The sequence below is a fragment of the Apium graveolens genome, chromosome 8 (assembly GCF_009905375.1).
Source record: "Apium graveolens cultivar Ventura chromosome 8, ASM990537v1, whole genome shotgun sequence".
In the NCBI taxonomy this organism is placed as follows: Eukaryota; Viridiplantae; Streptophyta; class Magnoliopsida; order Apiales; family Apiaceae; genus Apium; species Apium graveolens.
In genome coordinates this window covers 100,836,221-100,857,534 of record NC_133654.1, presented here as the reverse complement: position 1 = coordinate 100,857,534, position 21,314 = coordinate 100,836,221, and the positions used below count along the sequence as shown (strand labels likewise).

At 36.3% G+C, this 21,314-nt stretch overlaps 1 protein-coding gene and 1 long non-coding RNA gene across 2 annotated transcripts; one reads left to right on the top strand and one right to left on the bottom strand.

Annotated features, from left to right (window-relative positions):
- Positions 1 to 1,365: 1,365 nt before the first annotated feature.
- LOC141676811 (uncharacterized) lies at positions 1,366 to 10,518 on the bottom strand. The gene is made up of 4 exons (XR_012557149.1): positions 7,227 to 10,518; positions 6,887 to 7,122; positions 6,468 to 6,792; positions 1,366 to 1,571 (listed from the first exon to the last, which is right to left on the bottom strand). It is a non-coding gene; the product is annotated as an uncharacterized LOC141676811 (long non-coding RNA).
- Positions 10,519 to 15,918: 5,400 nt separating this feature from the next.
- LOC141679808 (acetylserotonin O-methyltransferase-like) lies at positions 15,919 to 16,296 on the top strand. The gene has a single exon (XM_074486198.1). The coding sequence runs from the start codon at positions 15,919 to 15,921 to the stop codon at positions 16,294 to 16,296; it is 378 nt and encodes a 125-aa protein (XP_074342299.1).
- Positions 16,297 to 21,314: the final 5,018 nt, after the last annotated feature.

Here is a 21,314-nt window from a genome sequence, read left to right as displayed (position 1 = left end):
AAAGTTCAAAGCATCATCAACGCATCAACAGTGAATTAGTACATTATATACTTACAGTACAAGCCTTCAAGTCTCATAATCCCCGTTATCTCCGACGATACATATTGCTTTCGAACCTACTTATAAAATATTCAAACCAATTATAACTACTCATCCTTATGCCTTAACATTTAAAACAAATATATAATCATATACTAATTGCGATCATACAATCTAACAATATTTAATTTCACTTTTATCGATTATTAAACGCTACGATCATATTTTATTCTGAAAAAATATAATCCTAAACTTTTATTTTCTCTCTCAAACATATCTCAATCCTTGTATAATATTATCAAATAATTTCTACCCCTATATCATCATCTTTAAAACACTTAAAAATTTTATTCCTCAAATAACTAATTTTTCACTATTTATTAATTATTCTAAAATTTAAATAAATTCCCATTGATCAAACATAAAATCTAATTCAACCACACTTTTCCTAATTCGTTCATTTAGGCCTTCAAATAAATTAAATACTATTTTACCACTCTAACCAATCACAAACTGCCACGTCATCGTCTTCCTCACAACCGGCATTTCCTCTTCCCTCGAAGTCAACAGAAATGACAAAACTTTGACCAGCTATATCTCACTCGTTTCTAATCCGATTAACATGATTCAAGAGCCTATTTCATGTATTTTCTCACAAGGAATCCAAATATATAATTATTTTTACGATCTGACTTCAAATGAGTACTATAAGGGTTAATTTACAGAACATTTTTACTATAAAAACTAATATATACACACTTATATAATATATATATGCATATATTCAACGGAACTGATAAAATATATCTTTGTGTGTGAATTTGCAGAGCTCCCTCAAATCCAAACACGCAACCTATATTTTCTCTATGTGGTTATTTTGCATTACCAAAGAAGAATGTAAGAATTGAAACTTAAATTCTACAACTTGCCATCTAACAATGTACTTGGACACTTGTCCACTAATTATTCAACATAAAATTGAAGGTTGACAAATGTCCTTATTGAACACCTAACTCATGACATGTGTCTATCCCAAATTACACTAATCTAATTAATGTATTGCCACATGCCTTACGATAACGCCACATGCATCTAGTCCTTACTTTGTAAGCTATCTTATTTTTTTATATCCTTTATTATTAGATCTTGTCTTTTTAATTTAATTTTATTTTTTAAATCTTTATACCATCTCTAATTATCCACCACACCTCTTTACTCAAATATAATTTTCTCAAGGTCTCTAAAATATTTCTTGTATTTTCTAACCCATCCCAAGATCCCTCATTCTCGAAACATACTAAGATTTCATGAAATACGTTTTCCTACAATAAAATTCCCTTGAGTCTTAAATTAATCATTTTTAAATCCATCTTTACTTTAAGTAAAATATTCTAGTTAAATATTATGTAAGTTGGGGTATTACATTTCTCCTTAACAAAGACTTCTTCTTCTACTACAACTTCTTCCACCGCTTTATCTAGTGTTCTCTTACAAGATAGAGAACGCATTAGCATAAATGCTCTCTAGAGTACCTGAAACACAAACAAACAAAACAAGTAAGTAAAATATCCGAGTTAGTGAACTTTACCGACCACTAGTTACAAGCACATAAACTAAAAATAAACACCGAGTCCCCGACATCGACGCCAAAAACTTGTTAGGACAGAAACACGCACTAAATTTACAAGCAAGTATACGCGTTCGCAAGTAATATATAATTCTTTCTAGTTCGTTCCCACAGAGACTGGTTTAGGTTAAGTCAATTTATGCACTTATGCAACAATGGTATGGCTATCGTTCAATGCTAAGACAAATAGAAAATAGGGTTTTGATTAAACTAAGAGATTATACTAAATAGTATTAACTAAGAAAATTGAGGTTGAATTACTTATATGAGACAAATATGGGATTCTAACTTCATTACTACTTCATTCAAAGTCAGTGTTCTTAACCTTAGCATGCAATAGTGATGACAACTAATCAGATAACACGAAACTAGTAAACGCCAACTTTCGTTGTACGAATACCCTACTACCAGACATCCACAAAAGAGATAGAAGCTGAATAAACACCAAATATATTGAGACCCTAAATGTCTATAGAATTTAACAACATAAAGGTTTAATGTGCAATTTATCTATCTGATTACATAGGGCAAGTAAGATGGTTAAAATCACCTATAAATCATGCATAATAAATACATGAACCTATGCTAGCATGGCAAGTTCTAAACCCCTATATTCACTGTCGCTTCAATAGAGATTAACATGCTATCTTATAAGTTCGCGATGCTCATAAGATGAATAAGCACAACTAATACCAGGATATCATACAATCACCACACACTTAGATATCAAAATAAATTAACTATTGAAATCCATAAGTAAATCCGTTAGAACCGCACGATAACGATTAGTTCATAATCGAACTCACCATCACTGTGCGTTCCGATAAAAACATGGTAAATAAACTAAGTTTTAATAAACTGAATAAATAATCGAAGTACGTTAACAAGAGTATTATGTTCAAAGATAAAGAAAATAAGCATCCAAGATTACAATTTAAGCAAAGAATCACAAGTAATAACTAGTTCTTCTTCTCCTTCGTTGAATTTGTGCTATTATGTCTTCTTCATGTCTTCTCCTTACTCTCCGTTATGAAAAACGTCTTTTTGGAGTCTTTAAATACCAGCCCATCCAATCAAGAGTCCAGAAAACCAGTCTTCCAATAGAATCAGGATTCTTCAAAATTGACCTAGCGCGACCGCCCAAGGATCCGGCGCGGTCGCTCCCAAGTATAGCGCGGTCGCGCTGAGCTTTTGGAAAAACTGGAAATTTCTTCTTTTCTTTACTGTAACTACTGGTTTCTTTCGTGCAATCAACCGAGGCTCTATCTTAACACTCTTCTAGCAGAAAAATAATGTAAAACCATTCCTGCTTCCGATTATGCCCTAAAATGCAAAACACTACAAAAATACATCAAAAACACAAACAACTTGAGTACAAAACACCAATTCGAGCCTTTATGAAGTGTTCTAAGTGGACATAAATGCCACTTAACAACTGGCGGCGAAAGCTAGTCTCACATTCGAAGGTACCATTCTAAGGAGAAGATGATTGATGCTAAATCTAAGAATAATTGTGAAGAACAAAATAAGGAAGACCGTGTATCCCACGATAAATGTTTTTAGGGGGCAACACCTCGTCGCTTACAATACACTGAAGATGTTCCGATCGTAGAAATCTCAGATGGTGAACAAAGGCTTCAGGGTGCCAAATCAAGAGCAAAGGATAGTCCCACATGCACATAGCTCAGGATGTATTGATAGTGAGATCTATCGTAATGATCGGGAGGTTGAGAAACAACGAAGGAGGATATCTCTTTTGAAGGAGCTTCTTGGCATCCAATTAAACGACGAAGATCTGAAGACGCTAATTCTGAAAATATAAAAAAATGGAGGTCAACATGGAACAGGGTTTCATAGGCGTACAAATACGCTTCTCACAAGAAAAAAAGGCTTCGCGGTAGTGAATACCCTCATCCAAAAAAAAGGCAAAGAAGCTTTGATTATAGAAAAAAAGAAAATAACCTGAAGACATAGGCTGAAGGAGCCATGGCTGAGGAAGTAGATGCGATACTCTTAGTGGCTCATACCGACAATGATGGAGGGGTGGAGATACACACACCCCAATAGTTAATGGTGGAAGAAGGACACAAGAGGAATATCAAAAGTCGGCCAGTCGACAAGAATCAATGTTTAGAATTCTACATGCTAACAATCACAAATAGTAGTGCCACAATAGTCACAAGGTGTTGCGCTGCCGCGACCGCATGTTGTTGCACCGACACAGCCATAAGTTGTTGTAACGACGCAACTGCAAGAAGTAACTAAATTGGATAAAAATTTGGAATTTTTGGGCAAGATTAGCGATTGAAGAATCCTATTTAGGTTAGAAGATTTGAGAATTTTATCAAGTTTAGAAGACTTAAATAGGAGTAAATCGGAGGATGATCAGAAGGAGAATGCTTCAAGAAGAAGGAATAAGATCATAAAAGAGGCACTACATGAAGGAAATCCCCGCAAATTTCTTTGACAGGGATATCTGAGACCCAGATCACTTCCAACAATATTCGAGAGAGTTTGTTAAATTAGAAATGTCCGTATATCTAGGATGTGTCCTCCAGGTAACCTTTAAGGTTCTATTATACTTAAACTTTCGCATCTGGAGAATCATATCTAGGATTACAAAGACAATCAGACGCTCCAATCTATTAAAGACGCGGGTGCGCTTTCAAAGGAAAATTCAATCCAACTATTGGAAGCTCCGGAGGAAGCGAGAAGGATTTTTTTGCTTGAAGAATTGCTTGGACAAACTTTTTGAAGGATGAATACCCTTGTCGAGGTATGGCGCTCCTCAAATAGAGGAAGATCTCTCTAACGGTAAATGCCCTTATCGAGATATGACACTCTTCTAGTAGATGAAGATCTCTCCAACGGTAACGCCCTTTTCGAGGTATGACGCTCCTCTAGTAGAAGAAGATCTCTCCAACGGTGAATGCCCTTGTCGAGGTATGACGCTCCTCTAGTAGAGGAAGATCACTCTAATGGAAAACGCCCTTGTCTAGGTATGACGCTCTTCTGGTAGAGAAAGATCTCTCTAATGGTAAACTCCCTTATCGAGGTATGACACTCCTCTCCTAGAGGAAGATCTCTTCAACGGTAAATGCCCTTACCGAGGTATGATGCTCCTCTAATAGAGGAAGATCTCTCCAATGGTAAATACCCTTATCGAAATAGATGCTCCTTTTACAAACAATGTTCACTCTGAGAATGAAGCCACGACAAGATCAAAGAAGTTCTAATTGCGGAGAAAAAGGATAAATATGTTAGAAGATTGATCACCCACATGTTCGAGCTATCATAAAAAGTTGGTTCGATAACACCTATTGGGTGATGAAGACTTCCAGAAGTATGCCTGATCTTAAAAAATTTTGAAGTAATTCTGCACCTTGCACTCACAAGCTAATAATGCGTCTGATACATGAGGTGAACCGTGGCTATACATGCATTCATAATCAAAAGAAACAGCTGGTAGTGGAATGTTATTCTTATCTAAAGGGTACATTATCCGTGAAGTCCTGAGATTACGGATGAGCCTTAAGTCTTTTGGGGTTGAACATCATAGTTAGACGTTTTTAAAGCTAGAAGAGGACCTCACCAAATGGAAGTTCTGTAAAAACAGATGAGGAATCAACGGATGAGCTTGAACGTGAAGATATGGAAGTAAAGCTCGATCCTAGTTTGTGCATACTGTTTGGTTTACGCAACGCTGAAGCTATGAATGAGAAATATGGAGTCCTCATGTAAGGTGCGACTTCGGCCCCTTACTCACTTACGTATATTATAGTAAATTCAAGTAGGGCTTATCCTGAATGAAAGACTAGTAACAATAAAATTCCTTCTAAACTAGGGCATAGTGCATACTCTAGAGCTCATTAAGCTATTAACCTAAAGTGTGTTGCGCATCGTTGATGATATTTTAAAGTTTTTTATTTCAAGACATAAAGATCAGTTTTTGTCGTTATGTTTATTTTAAGACGTTAAATGCAAATAAAAAGTCGTATAAAAGTCGAAGACAATTATCGAACACGCAAAGAATAAGAACATCGTTCAAGTAAACAAGACGATGCAAAGCTTCCGAGGAAGCTCCACCACCCCTAAGGCGCGCCTCGGAGGGTCCACCTCCAACATTGACACTACGCCATAAGTGCACATAGACAACCCCTCCAATACAGTTGTATAAGTCCTAAATGGTGTTGCATAAGGTAATAGGAAACACCAGGGAGGCATTGCCATTGTGGACGTGGCCGTAGACCCCTAATGCAATACTTTGTGCAACACCTTTAAGTATTGCATTATGCTGATTTTACATCAGTAGAGGAAAATATTGGCAACAATAGTTAGTGTTGCATAAGGCATGATGGGACATTACAACAGTTAGTGTTGCATAAAAAGAATGACTAGATATTTTATTAATATAATGTATAAATTTGGAAAGTGATTTAATCTATGTTATAGAGAATAGAAATCACCAAAGTATACTCCCATAATTTCTGTTTCAATTAATTGGGAATAACTGCCAATTGACATAAGTCAGCGACACATTATCCCTTGCCAATGTCCCCAAGAAATTACTTAGCTCGGCTACATATCCTTCTATATCCATAATTTCTTGACCCTTTGTATTCAAGAGATGACCACTTTCTCATTAGGGTTCCTTCCATGAATCGTAGTCATTTTTTCGGTCCTTTATGTTTTCTAGAAGCACGTACTTAATATACGAGGTACAGAAAAAGTAAGGCACAATCACTGAAACTGTATTAGTAAACATATAATGACAATTAACCAAAAAGACGAATCATGTTACCTTCTTGGACTTCCTCATCTACATTCTATTTCATTTCGAAATCAACAACATTCCCATTCATCGGAGCTTCATCATTATTCATTTGACGGTTTCGTAATGCGAAGTAAGCAACAACCGTATCAGGAGCTGGTCCATCATTGCTTGACTGTCTAAAAATCTTGGTGGATGTCAGTTTAACAGGTTGTGGATGATATGAAATTGTAGCTTCCCTCTCAGTTGCAGTGCCAAATGTTCTTGATTTTTTCTCAATTTCAGGGGCTGCATTGGCTCGTGAACGAGTCCTTGGTCCAACATCAATTTTCTTTTGCTTAACAGATTCAATTTCCTACCATTTGTGTTTAAAATTAATTAACCATATTTGGTATTAAAGTGAATTAAGCCAACAATAACCAATAAACAATTAATCAAATAACATATACCTCAGACGAATCATCGCTTTCAACGCCCCCTTCATTCGCTGGAACATATTGTAAGTCGTCTTCCTCAATAGCCGTGTCTTTCCCTTTTTACCTTTTGATTTACTATTCGACTCCACAACATCTTTAAAAGTATAAACTATCTGAGGCAACCCAAGTGATTTATAAACTTCATTATTTGCCCTAATTTTTTCCAGTTTTAACTTTTCATACTCGTATAATGGTGGGGGTGGTGGCAACTACAAGACATCAGTATACAATTAAATAGATTATAAATTTAAATAGATGAAAATCAAAAACGGCGACTAATCGATCAAAAGCAATGGTAATAGCTGAATAATACCTTTTTATCAACATCCCCTCTATATCGAGCCTTTTTCACTTTTTCCATGTTTCTTTTGAGAAACATGGGGAGCGGTGATGGTGGTGGCAACAACAAGTGTAGATAAATAAATTAGAATAATGCATGATTAATCGACTACTTTATTGGGATGGTAACAATGAGAAATTATATAATATATGATTATTAGTGAAAGTTACTGAATATTAGAAAATTCATTTATGGTTTACCTTTTAATTGTAAAACGCACCATTGCGATCATCTGAAAAATGATTGATTGAACATCTAGCCAAATTAATATTTAAATTTCACATATTTTATTTATTTTAAATAAAGACTAAAGACTCAAGACTCAAGACATCACACATTTTATTTATTTTAAATTTTGTGAAAGTGTCTTCTTTCCTGTTCTACTAATACAGGTGGTATCGGACAGACTGAATCCACACCAGTAAATAAGTAATCAGCTGATTAATCAAGTTGAACGATACCGATCAATTAACTCTGACAATCATCGCTCCACTTAAATTATAACATGCATGATTAACCGATTAAAAATACATAAATTTAAATTATTACTCATAAATTCATGATCCAAATAAAAACCATCATTCATCAATTTAGACTTAGACAGCAAAAACCTTCTCAGAAGGCTTATCAAACGACCCTAAAATCAAACATCAAAAGCAAACTTCGTCCAACTGATAAATCTCCTGGGATGACCAACATGTACAAGTTTCAACATATTAAGACACTTTTTGTGTGATATAATTGAGAGAACTAAGCAATAACTACTTGAATGAAAAAATATATAATTGTGATATATATGATTTTTGTCTTTGCTTGTTTAATTAAATTAGAAAATGCATTGTTTACATATTCAAATTACAGTAATTCATCCAAATATGAAGTACATAAAATGCATTTAAAATACGAAGTATATAAATTACAGTAATTCATTCAAATACGAATTAATTACAGATAAGGTCGTTTGGACTTAATCAGAAACAATATACATTTAAATTAGAAAATGCATGATTAACCGATTCAAAGTATATAACTTTAAATTAAAAAATAGTTGATACTTAAAAGAGGTGAAAATAATACCTTCTCACCAACATCAATACGAGTATCTTCACTATCCCCTCTACAACCAACTTTTTTGAATTTTATATACTCGAAGAGCGGTGGTGGTGGTGGTAATTACAAGTGTAGAAAAATAAATCAGGAAAGCATATGTATACATTTCAATTATTTTTTTAAAGTAAACATTTAAATACCTTCTCAGCAATATTTTTATATCCAGTATCTTCAACATCCCATGCACATGGTTCTAAGGCTAACTTCTTCTCGCAGTTACTTTTTCATTTTCACCGATAGTTACATCTTGTCCACTTTCTTTTGTTAAAATGTCCTGCCAACCACCAACCTTGGGCAACTTTTTATCCATTTTCATTTTTTGCTGCTCGAGTTGTTGTGTGGTAACAAACTTATGCTTTAACGGTTTCTCAGGGGAAGCTATAACAATTATCGATTACGTACTTTAGACTTTAGTGTACATACCCATTATGTGTGAATTAAACATTACATATATATACCTTGGATGAAGTTTTCCCTAGGCCGAGTGATCACATGAGGTTGCATTTGAGGAGCCGGCTCAATTTGTTTGTCAACAATGTTGTCGATGTAGAAGTTCACTAAATTGCCAGGAGCACAATCTTCCACAAGATCCATGACTTGTCATTTGAAAACAACTTCCAACCACCTTTAATTCCTTTGTTTGCGTAGATTCCTCCAATTTCAGTAAAATGGAGGTTATCTTTGACCAATTCCATAAGCACTGAATACGAAAAGGATTCAACGTCTAAGCCCATCATAATGAAATGTTTTCCACCAAAATATGATGTTTTCTTAAACTTTCCTTCATAGTGCAACCTCAGATTAACTGTTTTGTCGTCCATCCTGTTAAGAATAAATCATTAAAGTCAGTCAAGTTTGTAAAAATGATAATAGAGAACAAAGTGCCAATGCATAAACAAAAAATATAATTCATTATGGTATGTTTGCAGTTGATCTAAATCTAGTTGCATTTGATTTAGAGGTGATTTTGATAAATACAAGTCATATCATATCAGAAATGTTCAGAATGTGTAAGAACAATTTTAGGATGATTCAAATCTGACATAACAATTAACCATTAAATCCGAAACATCAAACAATTTCACTGCTACTTACATAAGCATAAAAACATTCTGTGCATAATACATACTAACAAATAACAATTGTGTAAAGATGAAAAGAAATTTGTACGAAGCTTCCATATAATATAAGTCTAAATTTACTGGTTAATTATTTAAGAATATATCAGAAATGAGGCAAGCATCAATGTTTATGAAACATGGAGTACCAGATATTAATTCATTGTACACAATTCCGGATATTACTCTTTTAAGTCATTAACTAGATAAACTAGCTACCATTTTAGCACGATATTTTATCAAATTACAAACAGATAGTGAAAAATACATTTTCATCTGAAAAATAAAACATGACTAAAATCGAGCAATGTAATAATCTATGAGAAACAAGTTCTGTGATCTAGGGAGACAGAAATAGAATTTGTATTTCAGGGACATCATCTCTGAAGGAACTCTCGTTGCCAACTTCAAATTCTATTCCAGGATCAATATTGATATCATCAAAAGTAGTATTTCTGATCTCTTCTTCAGTTGCATTCTCATTCTCAGCATCACACACGTCCCTTGGCAACTTCTTAATAACATAATGAACAATTTTTTGAATTGGATCTTGAACATAAAAGACTTATTGCACTTGTGATGAAAGAACATAAGGATCATTTTTGTGGCTTAACTTATTAAAATTTACTTTAGTAAGACCATATTCATCCTTCTCCTCTTGGTACCAATATCATTTAAAAAAGACCACGTTAAAATCCCCCCAATAATCTAGTTCAAAAATTTCCTCGACTGATCCATAGTAGTTAACATTCCCAACTACTGAATTTTCGTCTTTTAAACTAGCAAAACTAGTGGTCTCCGCAGTTACAAAAACACCACTGTTTTGTGTGATACACTGTGAATCTCTTGACTTTGTATGAAATCTATATCTGTTTACTACGTAGCCAGTAAACCGCCTCGCTGCTCTATTATGACCCAATGCGAGAACCTCTAAATCTCTAGAAATCGAGTCCTTACTCAAAACCTCTTCTTTTAACCATATCAAAAAATCTGAAGTGTGCGTTCTTTCCTTTTTGAATCTTTTCGAAGTTGCCTCACCATCCAATAAACTCGATGCTCCCTATAAAAATGAAGTTTACACAGTCTAAGAAAGGTAAATAGTGATGAAATAAAACTGAATAAAATGAGAAAATGACTTAAAAGCTTACCTAATCAGACTCTCTATTTCGTTATTGCCGAAGTTAAATATAATATATTGATGAGAATCCTTCCAATCTGCATATTTCAATTTAAAGAATTTTCCATCTTGATTCTTTCTTGTTCTAGTATGATACTCCAAACTTGCATTTCGTGCAGAAGGAGACATGGTATCTTCTGTTTTCCTTCACCAGTCAAAAATCTTAAATAAAATGTGACACATTCTTCTGCCAAATAACCTTCTGAAATTGAACCTTTCGGTTTACTTCTATTCCGAACATAAGATTTCAACTTTCCAATGTACTGCTCAATAGGAAACATGGACCTAAGTTGCACTAGTTCATCATATTCGACTTCCCGGCACAAGTGAACAAACAGGTGGACCATTATATCAAATAATGATTGTATAAAAATCATCTCAAATCGACAAAGTATGTCGACAATTTCTTTTTGCAGCTTCTTGAGATCATTTGTAATCGATCACTTTGCTCCATAGACCTCTGAGAAATGTGCCCAGTATGATCAATGGTAACGCAACCTCCGGCTTCAATGTTCTTCTCATGGAAAAATGTAACAAATAATGAAGCATGAAATGAGAATCTTGGTTCTTATACACAACCACCTTTTTCTAACTTATGCTTACATACCGACTAATATTCGAAGCACAACCGTATGGCAGTTTGGCATTCTTCAATACAGAGCAAAAGATTTCTTTCTCCTTTTTTGTCATGTCGAATATTACAGGTCTAATTTCATATGACTTTCCATCAGCAGATAAAACAGGATGAAAGGGGCTTTCTTATATTATGTTCTTGTAAATCGAAACGCGCTTTTAAATGATCCTTTAAATTTCCACTAATATTAAGTAGAGTACCTAATATTTTGTTTTTGTCACATACGTTCTTTTTGTGCATGAGATCAAGGTTGTGTCGAAGTGGATTATGACTCCAATATGATAAATAAAAAAATTGATTTATTTTTTAAAGGAGATTCATTTTTAACCTTTTTTTTGGGTAAATGAGGTCAAGCCTCGTATATTAAACTAAAAGAGAGAAAAATGTACAAGGATGATCCTTCTCAAATTTCTTTGAAACAGATCTCCAAAAACATTTAGAAGAAGGATCAAAAATAAAAATAAATTACAAAACAAAGGCTTAAAGCCAAAGCACACATGCCCTACTAGTAATCTCATGATAAAGAATCTAGAAACAAATCCCACAGAAGCCCAAACAAAACCCAAGCAAACGAGCCAAAAGACAGCCAATAAGGCCCAGCCCAAAAACCCAGCCACCCGAGATTGGAAGCCCAAAAATCCAGACCAATTAAATAGTAAAAAGCCCAACCAGACACAAAATCCAAAGCAACTTCCTGAACATTTAACAACATGCAGCAGCTAGCATATCCAATAAAGACTAACATCATAATCAGATCAACACCATAGCAGCACTCGATCACTAGCAAAAAAAACTTCTCCGAACAGAGCATCAAATTCTTGCCGAAAAAAGGCACCACCTCCAAGCTCGAGCACGCAAATCAGAATCCAACTCCCTTTTTTAAACAAGCACCACTCATACCTCAGACCAAAAAAATCAGCAGCTTCAAAAAAACCCAGCATACTCGACCTTGTCAAAGAAATCCCTTCACTCTGAAATCACCTCGACGAAAACCAGACCCGACCCATTGGACTGAAGCAAAATGGAAATGCAGCAACGGACTAAAAGTCCACCGGAAAGACCACACCAGAGAGCGCCCCTACTGCAAAAATCCAGAGAAAAACTGTAGAACCACCACAGACCCAACCTAAATCTTCTACCCTTACCCAGAAACCCTCTAGCACTCCCCACCAGAAGCGAACCAGCAACACGGTTCCACCCCAGAGTTCCCCATACACCTTCAAGGCTACAACCACATCACACCCTCCCTTCCCAACACCAAATTGACCACCCCAACACAAAACCACCAGACCCCGCTCAAAAGAAACACCCACTCCTAATAAAACTCCCCGAAAGGAAACTCCCCCCCAAACATAAACACACACACACACTCCCCCATACACACACACCACACACACAGAACCCTCCTCAACTCACACACATACCCAGACATACTCACACTACACTCACAAACATCATACACACACACAAAAGAACACAACACAGGGCACCAAACACCAAACCAAGCACCCAAGGCGACACTTGCTACACGAAAACTCAACACGAAGCACAGAACATCCCGAACTCCCTTCTACGATATATCAACTTCACAGAGGCCATAGCAGCATCCAGATGAACAATATACCAGGTAAACCATCAAAAAGACAAACTCTCCCAGCACTACAAAACCCATACTCTCTCACAACATACATCTCTTTCCTCCAAGCACAAAACCACCCGACATACATTCGACAAGAGATGCAGCGAACTGACTTTAACACTAATAACAACCACCTTTGGCAGAATTACTAGCACACCAACTCCACCCATCTTTTTAATCCCAGGACAGACCAAAAAACTCAAAATTCGCTAACCCTTAACACAAAAGCTCACCAGCCCCACCTTAACTCTCCAGATACCAAGCCAGAGCATAAAAAACTCCCACCAGAGCCACAACCCAACCTTGCTAACACCCTTACAACCATGATGAAGGTTGAACCTAACAGACTTACAACAACAGCACGAAAAGGACTCAACGAATTGACCCAAAACCCCCCTCCTAGGCTCTACCTACAACCAACTTTCACAATAAAACCAAAAAACAAACCCTCCAGAAATAACCAAATCCAACCAGGCTTGAAAGAAACAAAACTCACACCACCACCATACACCCAGAATAACCAAACCAACCCACTAATCTTTAACCAAAAATCAGAACCACTCATCTTAACATACACTTTTGGATTGAAGGGAGATCTAAATATATCCCCCAGCCAAGCATCTCCTCATACGTCTTCGACGTTCTAATCACAGACAAACCCAAAAGTTTGTTTTTAACACCATCCTCCATATCTGCAATAATCTGCCAAATTCGCTTACCTTTCTGCTGGAATAAGCTCCTGTTACGCTCCTGCTAGATGTGAAACATAGTAGCCGCCAAGACCAGCTTGTTAATCAGACCGTGTAATGACCTACCTCTCCATTTAATAGCTGCATCTCTAATAAAAATATCCCAGTTGCCTTGATATCTAATACAGTAGCCCCTGATTTGAAAATGCTGAAGAATTCGATGACTAAAATCACATGAGAAAACCATATGGTCTCTCGAATCTCTACAATTAAAACAGAAACTACACAACGCTTGATTCTGCACCTGCCAGTCCTTAATCCTAACTTGAGTAAGCAATCGATCCCTAATCGCTAACCACAGAGTAAGCAATGTTTCAGAATACTTTTAGAGAACCATATGAGGTTGCACCATACAAATAAGCTCATACGAGGTCGAAGATCTTCCCAGACTTGATGAACAGAGAATGGTTTAACCTTACCTGAAGCTAAAATCTACTGGATAATATCACTATTTTCTGAAGGATAGATCTGTAAATTAACCAACTCCGGAAATCTATTAAGAACATCACTCGGCCAGTCCCAACTACCATTCCTCCAAAAAGCACTCACCTTCTCTCTTTTATTTGATCCCATAACCATAATCTCCCCGTGAGTGAAAAATTGCGAAAGGGGCTGATCATATAACCAAGTATCAAACCAAAAGCCAGTCTCCTGCCCATTACCAATTTTTGAGCGAATAAAAGGTCTCACAATATCTCTAATCTCCATAATACTCTTACAACTCCATGATGCATCCCAAGCTACTTTGATGTCCCAGTAACTCCTATTCCTGATTCCATAAGAATGCACCCATTTAACCCAAAGCGAGATTTTATTCGAAAAAATATTCCATATATGATAAGTCATCAAAGCTTGGTTCCAAACTCTCAGGGACTTCAACCCCAAACCCCCCTCTTGCTTAGGGACACACACTAAGTAGATGGATTAACCTTTTTCTTGCCCTTCCCGAAATGGTTTTCGTACCCCTGCAACAACTCTTCAATATCAGTTCCTGATAGAACTGGTGGAATGTCCCATTTCAATAACACCATTAAAGTTTTTTTATCCAGCCTCCACTTATGTGTAGGCTCAAAAAACTTCCCATGGTTCGTGTAGCACATCTTTCTGCTGTGTTTTAAATAATATGAAGAAGTCTCGTAATGGAAAACAGGACAACCTAGTTTTCCCTTCGTACTCCAGCCGAAAAACATTACATATCCGGGAAAATTGATAACAGTCCATATCACGCGTGCACACAACTTAAAATTCTGGTTAGTCAAGGCATCGTAAGTTTCAACGCTGACATCCCACAACTCTTTTAACTCCGTAATCAAAGGTTGCATATAGATATCAATATTATTGCCTAGAGAATCTGGACCCAATATTAGTGTTGAGAGTATCAAATTTTCTTACTTCATGCACAGCCAATGTGGAAGGTTATAATTTACCAACACAATTGGCCATGTGCTATGAGTTAAATTCATTGTACGATAAGGGCAGAATCCATCTACTGCTACACCTAAGTGCACATTTCGATGTTCCGAGGAAAAATCAAGATATTGAGCATCCATAATTTTCCAAGCCTCTCCATCAGCCGTGTGTCTTAGTTTCCCATCCTTTTTACGTCCCACTGCATGCCATGTCATAATTTTGGAAAACTGTTTGCACATGAACATTCTTTGCAGCCTTGGTTTTAGTGGAAAACACCTCATTATATTTACCGAAACTTTGTGAATCAACTTCTCCGGCTCGTTATTAACACCACTACCTTTTTTCTCTTGTACAGCCCACCTTGAAACTCCACAAATATGACATTCATCTTTATCTTTATATTCTGCCCAATACGACATGCAACTATTTGGGGATGCATGTATTTTCTCATTATGAAGACCTAAATCCTTATTGACATTCTTTGCAGCATTGAAAGGACAAATACAAGTAGGCTTAAGGAAACGCTTCTTTCATTAGCTTAAGCAACTCCCCAAATGCAGACTCACTAATTCCATGAATGCACTTTAAATGATAAAGTATGATCACGAAACCTAATCGAGAAAAGTTAGTACATCCCGGGAATAATGGTTATTTTCCTTCCTCAACCCTTCTATAAAACTTTTGTGCCTCTGTATTTGGTCTTCCTTCACAAATAACAGATTCTTGTTGAACCGGGGTATATTTAAGTAGAAGATCACAAAGGAAGGGTAACTGGGATATGTCTAAACTCCGTTATCTCACTTACTGACTAAAGATGGAGATAATAGCATGGCTCCTCTGCTGTTGTTCCAAAACAGCTATGTTATCATAACTCCATTGCATTTCTTAAATGCATGTGTGCTGGATAACAATACATCAGCATTCCCATATGCTCATGGAAAGGATACCTGGAAGTATGCAGCTGAAAATCCAGGTCATAACAAGTTCTTTGATGAAGCAATGGCTTGTGAGACTAGGAGAACATTTCCTGCAGTACTTAATGGATGTGCAGAGCTCTTTACTGGAGTGAACTCCGTTGTGGATGTTGGAGGTGGTGATGGAACATTACTTCGCATACTCATCAAAAAATGTCCATGGATTCATGGAATCAACTTGAATCTTTCTCACATGCTTTCTTCTGCACCAGAATCCATCCCTGTTTCGTAATCCATGTAGTACTAACCCTTGGCTTCATTTGTAATGTTTCATAAATCCATTTGACATGTGTTGGGGAAGGACCACTACTAACAAGTTGGTCATTGATGACCTCTCTTGTATGCCATTTACGATCAATACTTTTTTTGCAAGTGCACTTCATTTCGTTGCCCCTCGCACAAACTAGGAAGGCATTATCTAAAAGATCTGTCACCCCTTGTCCGTATTCTGCACTATATCTTGGTAGTTTTATCCAAACGTTACAATGAACTTATGGTTTTATACTTGACTATACCTTTAGATAATTTATCTAATAGTATACTAATGTTAATGGAGGAACAAGGAAGATAAATATGGCGCTATCAACTGTATTGTAATCTTATACGTTAACTGCACAGTTGCGCAAACTTGAAAGATAAAAAACAGACATTAATCATGTAAAGTGCATTCAAGAAAGACTAATAGAGAGCCTGAGAATAACACAAGGTGTACAAGAAGTAATCTGTGGCTCCCTGCAATAAGGCTACCAGCTTAAAATTAAAAGTGTCATTATAAAAGTGTGCGAGTACATAAAACATATCAACATAACTGCAAGATACAAGAGAGTCAATACAAAGAAGAAGCTTCTGTTAGAAACACTTTAAACAAAGAAAACAAAGAAGAAGCTTCTAAAAAAGCTTATAACAAAGCTTTTGTTAGAAACACCAATTATACACCAAATACAGAATACAAGTATATACCTATATTATACAAGTACCTAAATACAAAATAAATTACACCAATTATGCAAGTACATTTTGACACTAAAAGATAAGTTGCTCTATTAATTATGCCAGAGTCCCTTTATTCAACTAAATTGGGGGCTTGACTTAAGCCGGTCTTGATGGCATATATATAATAATCTTAATAGCGTACATGTGATAAGTCAGTCTTAATCGGGCATATATGGATATATGATTATTTAAAAAGTTTGTATTTTTTTAAAGTCAAGCGATGTTCTAATTTTTTTACAAATTCATCATCTTGAAAATCGTGAAAACAAATTTGGAAGTGGCAATTGATTAATAAAATCTCGATTATATTCGTATTAGAAATTGGAGGCATTACAAAGTATGCAAAAATATTTTTTATCAAGACTTATGCAAAATCAAAGTCATCCCTAATGATGCGGTGAAAACAATAATTCCAAGACACCACTGATTATTGGATTCAGTACAATCTAAATTCAGACTCGAAATTGCATAAACATTCACTTAGTAAGAACATTGTTAATCATTAAAAGTGTGTGGGTACATAAAACATATCGGCATAATTGCAAGATGTAGAGATACACAGAAGAAGCTTCTGTTAGAAACACTTTAAATAAAGAAAACAAAGAAGAAGCTTCTAACAAAGCTTCTGTCAGAAACACCAATTATACTCGAAATACAGAATACAAGTACCTACATTATACAAGTACCTAAATACAGAATAAATTTAGACATCTCTAAAATTAGTAGCTAACATCATCTGTACGGTTAGATCGTTGAACAATTTTTTTTAAAAATAGAATCACCACTCGGGACAAGACTTGGTTATATGAACCCGTGTTGACCGTAATTTGACTATTAAAAAACACACGATATAAAATCTATTTTTTTTAAAAAATTTACACATCTCTAAAGTTTGTAGGTAACATTATCCATACGGTTGGATCGTTCAACAAGAATTTTAAAAAATTAGAATCACCACTCGGGACAAGACTTGGTTATAGGAACCCCTGTTGACCGTAATTTGACTATTATAAAAACACATGATATACAATCTAATTTTTTTTTAAAAAAAATTCACATCTCTAAAATTAGTAGATAACATCATCCGTACGGTTGGATCGTTGAACAAAAATTATAAAAATATAGAATCACCAACCGGAACAAGACTACATAACGGGAACCTGTGTGCACCGTGGTTTGACTTTTATAAAAGCACATGATATATAATATATTTTTTTAAAAAAAATTACACATGTCTAAAATTAGTAGGTAACATCATCCGTAGGTTGGATCAATTAAAAACAATTTTTAAAAAATTAGAACACGAATATAACTAATAAAATTTAAAAATAGAACAATAGTTAAGGCAACACTAAATAGCCTATTGCAACACCCGAAAGCAAATGCAACGCTTTAAAGTGTCACGTAGCTGCCACATTTGCATGTGGGCCCACTTGTGCCACGTCAGCATGCCACATCAGCATTTGGGCCCCACATGTGGGACCCAGTGATGCCACGTCAGCATGCTACATCATGCTGACATCAACATGCCACATCATCAGTGGGTCCCACTTGTGGGCCCCATATGTGCCACATTAGCAAAAATTGACCCACTTTCGTGGACCTACATGTCACGTCAACATGGCACTTCAGCAACCGTGGGTCCCACAGTGGACCCAACGTGTCACCTCAGATTTGTTTTCCATGTCAACATTTATTAAATAAAAAATGTCTAATGCAACGCTATGACTTATACTGTTGCTTGCTGCGCAATACTAAAAGTTATTAGCAACAATAGCTTCAATGTATTGCAATGTTTTCTCCACTGTGTTATAATAAACTGAAATTTCTATAGATAATGCAACGGTTTTCGTCCAACGCTAGCTAAAACCGTTGCCTATGTGCATTTATGGGGTAGTGTGAATTTTTTCAATTCAAGTTGTTTGATATACGAGTTCACTCGTCTTCTCGTTTTAATTTCAAATTTAAAGATTATCGAGGATAACTTCTGGGCACGCAAGGAGGAGTAAGGCATTCTGTGGGAGCCGTATACTTTCCAGGGCGCGCACGAGGAGGGTTTCCTCTTAAGGGAAGAATTTTTGGAATTACTTCAATTTATTTACAAGTTCCTTGGTTGTTTCTGCAAGATAAAAATAATCTAAGATAAAAGTAAAATGACAACATGCGACATGATACACAATATAGAGTTTAATACAAAGTACGATAAGTAAATGAGTTCGTACAAATTGTAGAGATCTTACCGGAGCCCGCACCTCGAATGAAAGTCATAGAGACAGTCACAATATGGAAAAACATATGGAAAGTAGCACAATACGTAGAAGGCCTAAAAGGTGCACATCCATAAAGACAGGGGCCTAGAAAGCGCAACCCTACTCTGGGGTTGACTGGGAGCGCTGAACAACCTTTATGGGAGGACTAGAGCGCACCTCAAGTTGGAAAAAAGGCTCAATAACGTTCATCTTGGGAACCACCTTCTCAGAACCCAAATCAAGCCTGAAGCATTTCAGAATCTGAGGCGCCATACCCGGGAGATAAATATAAGACGGCTCATCATGATAAACCAATAAAGCATGACATATGAAGGGAATACGTGAAGTAAAGATACGGGTGTGAATGCGTGAGCAAAGTGAACATAGAGATGATATTTGCGTATAAAGAGATATATGCAAAGTGTAGTACATAAGTGTGTGAAAAAGAACTTAAGGCAAAAAACAAAGGGAGACTACTCCTTATAGGTACACCCCTAAAGGTTTACACCTCTCAAATGCGCCACAAGGGTGAGTACTACCTAAGGCACACCTTGGACATACCAGAGGAAGTAGGAAAACCCTTCTCGGAATCTGCATCATTCATTTTCTTAACAAAACTCCTTTATTGCACTTCAAACCCCACTGGGGTGGAGAAATTCAATCCCACTAAGATTATCTTCCGTAGCTAAAGTCTCAAGAACAAAGGAAGTAATATCATAAATAAAAAAAATATTGATATGACGCCAAATGAAAGACAAGTAGAGACACGTATAAACATCCAAGTTAAATTGATATCTTGTGATGAAGATGAAGCAATGAAGATGACAAAGGAGATGGTGACCGAAACGGGGTTGTAAAACGCCCCAACATACAGTTTGCATACAGATGGAAGGGATTAGACGTGTCGTTGATAAAAGAAAGTAGTTAAGACGCACAACACCACCGAGAAAAATCACAATATATTTTGATGAATATAAGGCACGCCCGAACAAGGAAACAAGGTCATAATACGGGCTCTAAATAAGCTTCGGGCGCGCCCCGCACTATGTGGAAACTGCAACCCGCGAACCCGGAGGGTCCGGGCTTCCCCGTGAAGGAAAATCTGGGGTCGCGACCTGAGAGTCGCATGACGTTCCTCGGGCATCCCTCATGTATGAAGTGGGTGCAATCGGTGACTTAATTTTAAATTCAAGCTATGAACAAACATGAGTGGAGGATAATATAAAGATTCTATAAGATCTACAAGTTATGCAAATTTAACATGCAAGTCAATGATAACGTGTATGAAGATGAAAAAGAGATGTATGCCTGGAAACAAAATTTAAAATTCATTGAAGTTTCAACCTCGGAACAAACCCCCGGGGTGGAGGTGTAGGGCACACCCCGAGTGACTCCAACAATGTGGTGGAAAAAAATTTCTGCAGAAGAATAAATTTATGCATATTTACTGAAGGATGCTTACTAGTAAAGGATGAAGTACAAATTTTGCGGAAAATAAGATTAAAGCTACTCCTGGAAGATCGAAGCAAGTAAAAAAGATTTTCCACTTTGTTTTTTAACAAACTAGAAAATTGGGGCAGTTGTTATTCCATAAAATTGTCATGGGTATTTTATCGGATCTTCGAGGAAATGGGTCGGATCACCGTCAAGGCGGAAGAAGGAAGATGCCAAAAAACGCATCTCCAGAGCTCCAAGCGCGCCCTATATAGGGGTAGCCCTACATGGGAGTTGCTTACGATGACCATTAATGACGAGAAGTTGCAAGAACGATTGATGAAGTTTTTCGAAGGTTTAGGACAACCATCAAAAACGGGATATTACAACAACCATAGTGAAGAAGGTGTGCGATGGCCGCTACGATGGCGACGCTACAACTACCGCTACGACGGTCGCTATAGTAGAATATGACAACAAAGAACAAGTATTGATAAAAAGTATATAAAGGATGATTTTAAGCCAAAGAAAGAGTGAAGTAATTAAGGAACAAAGAATGATCCGGATTCTGGGA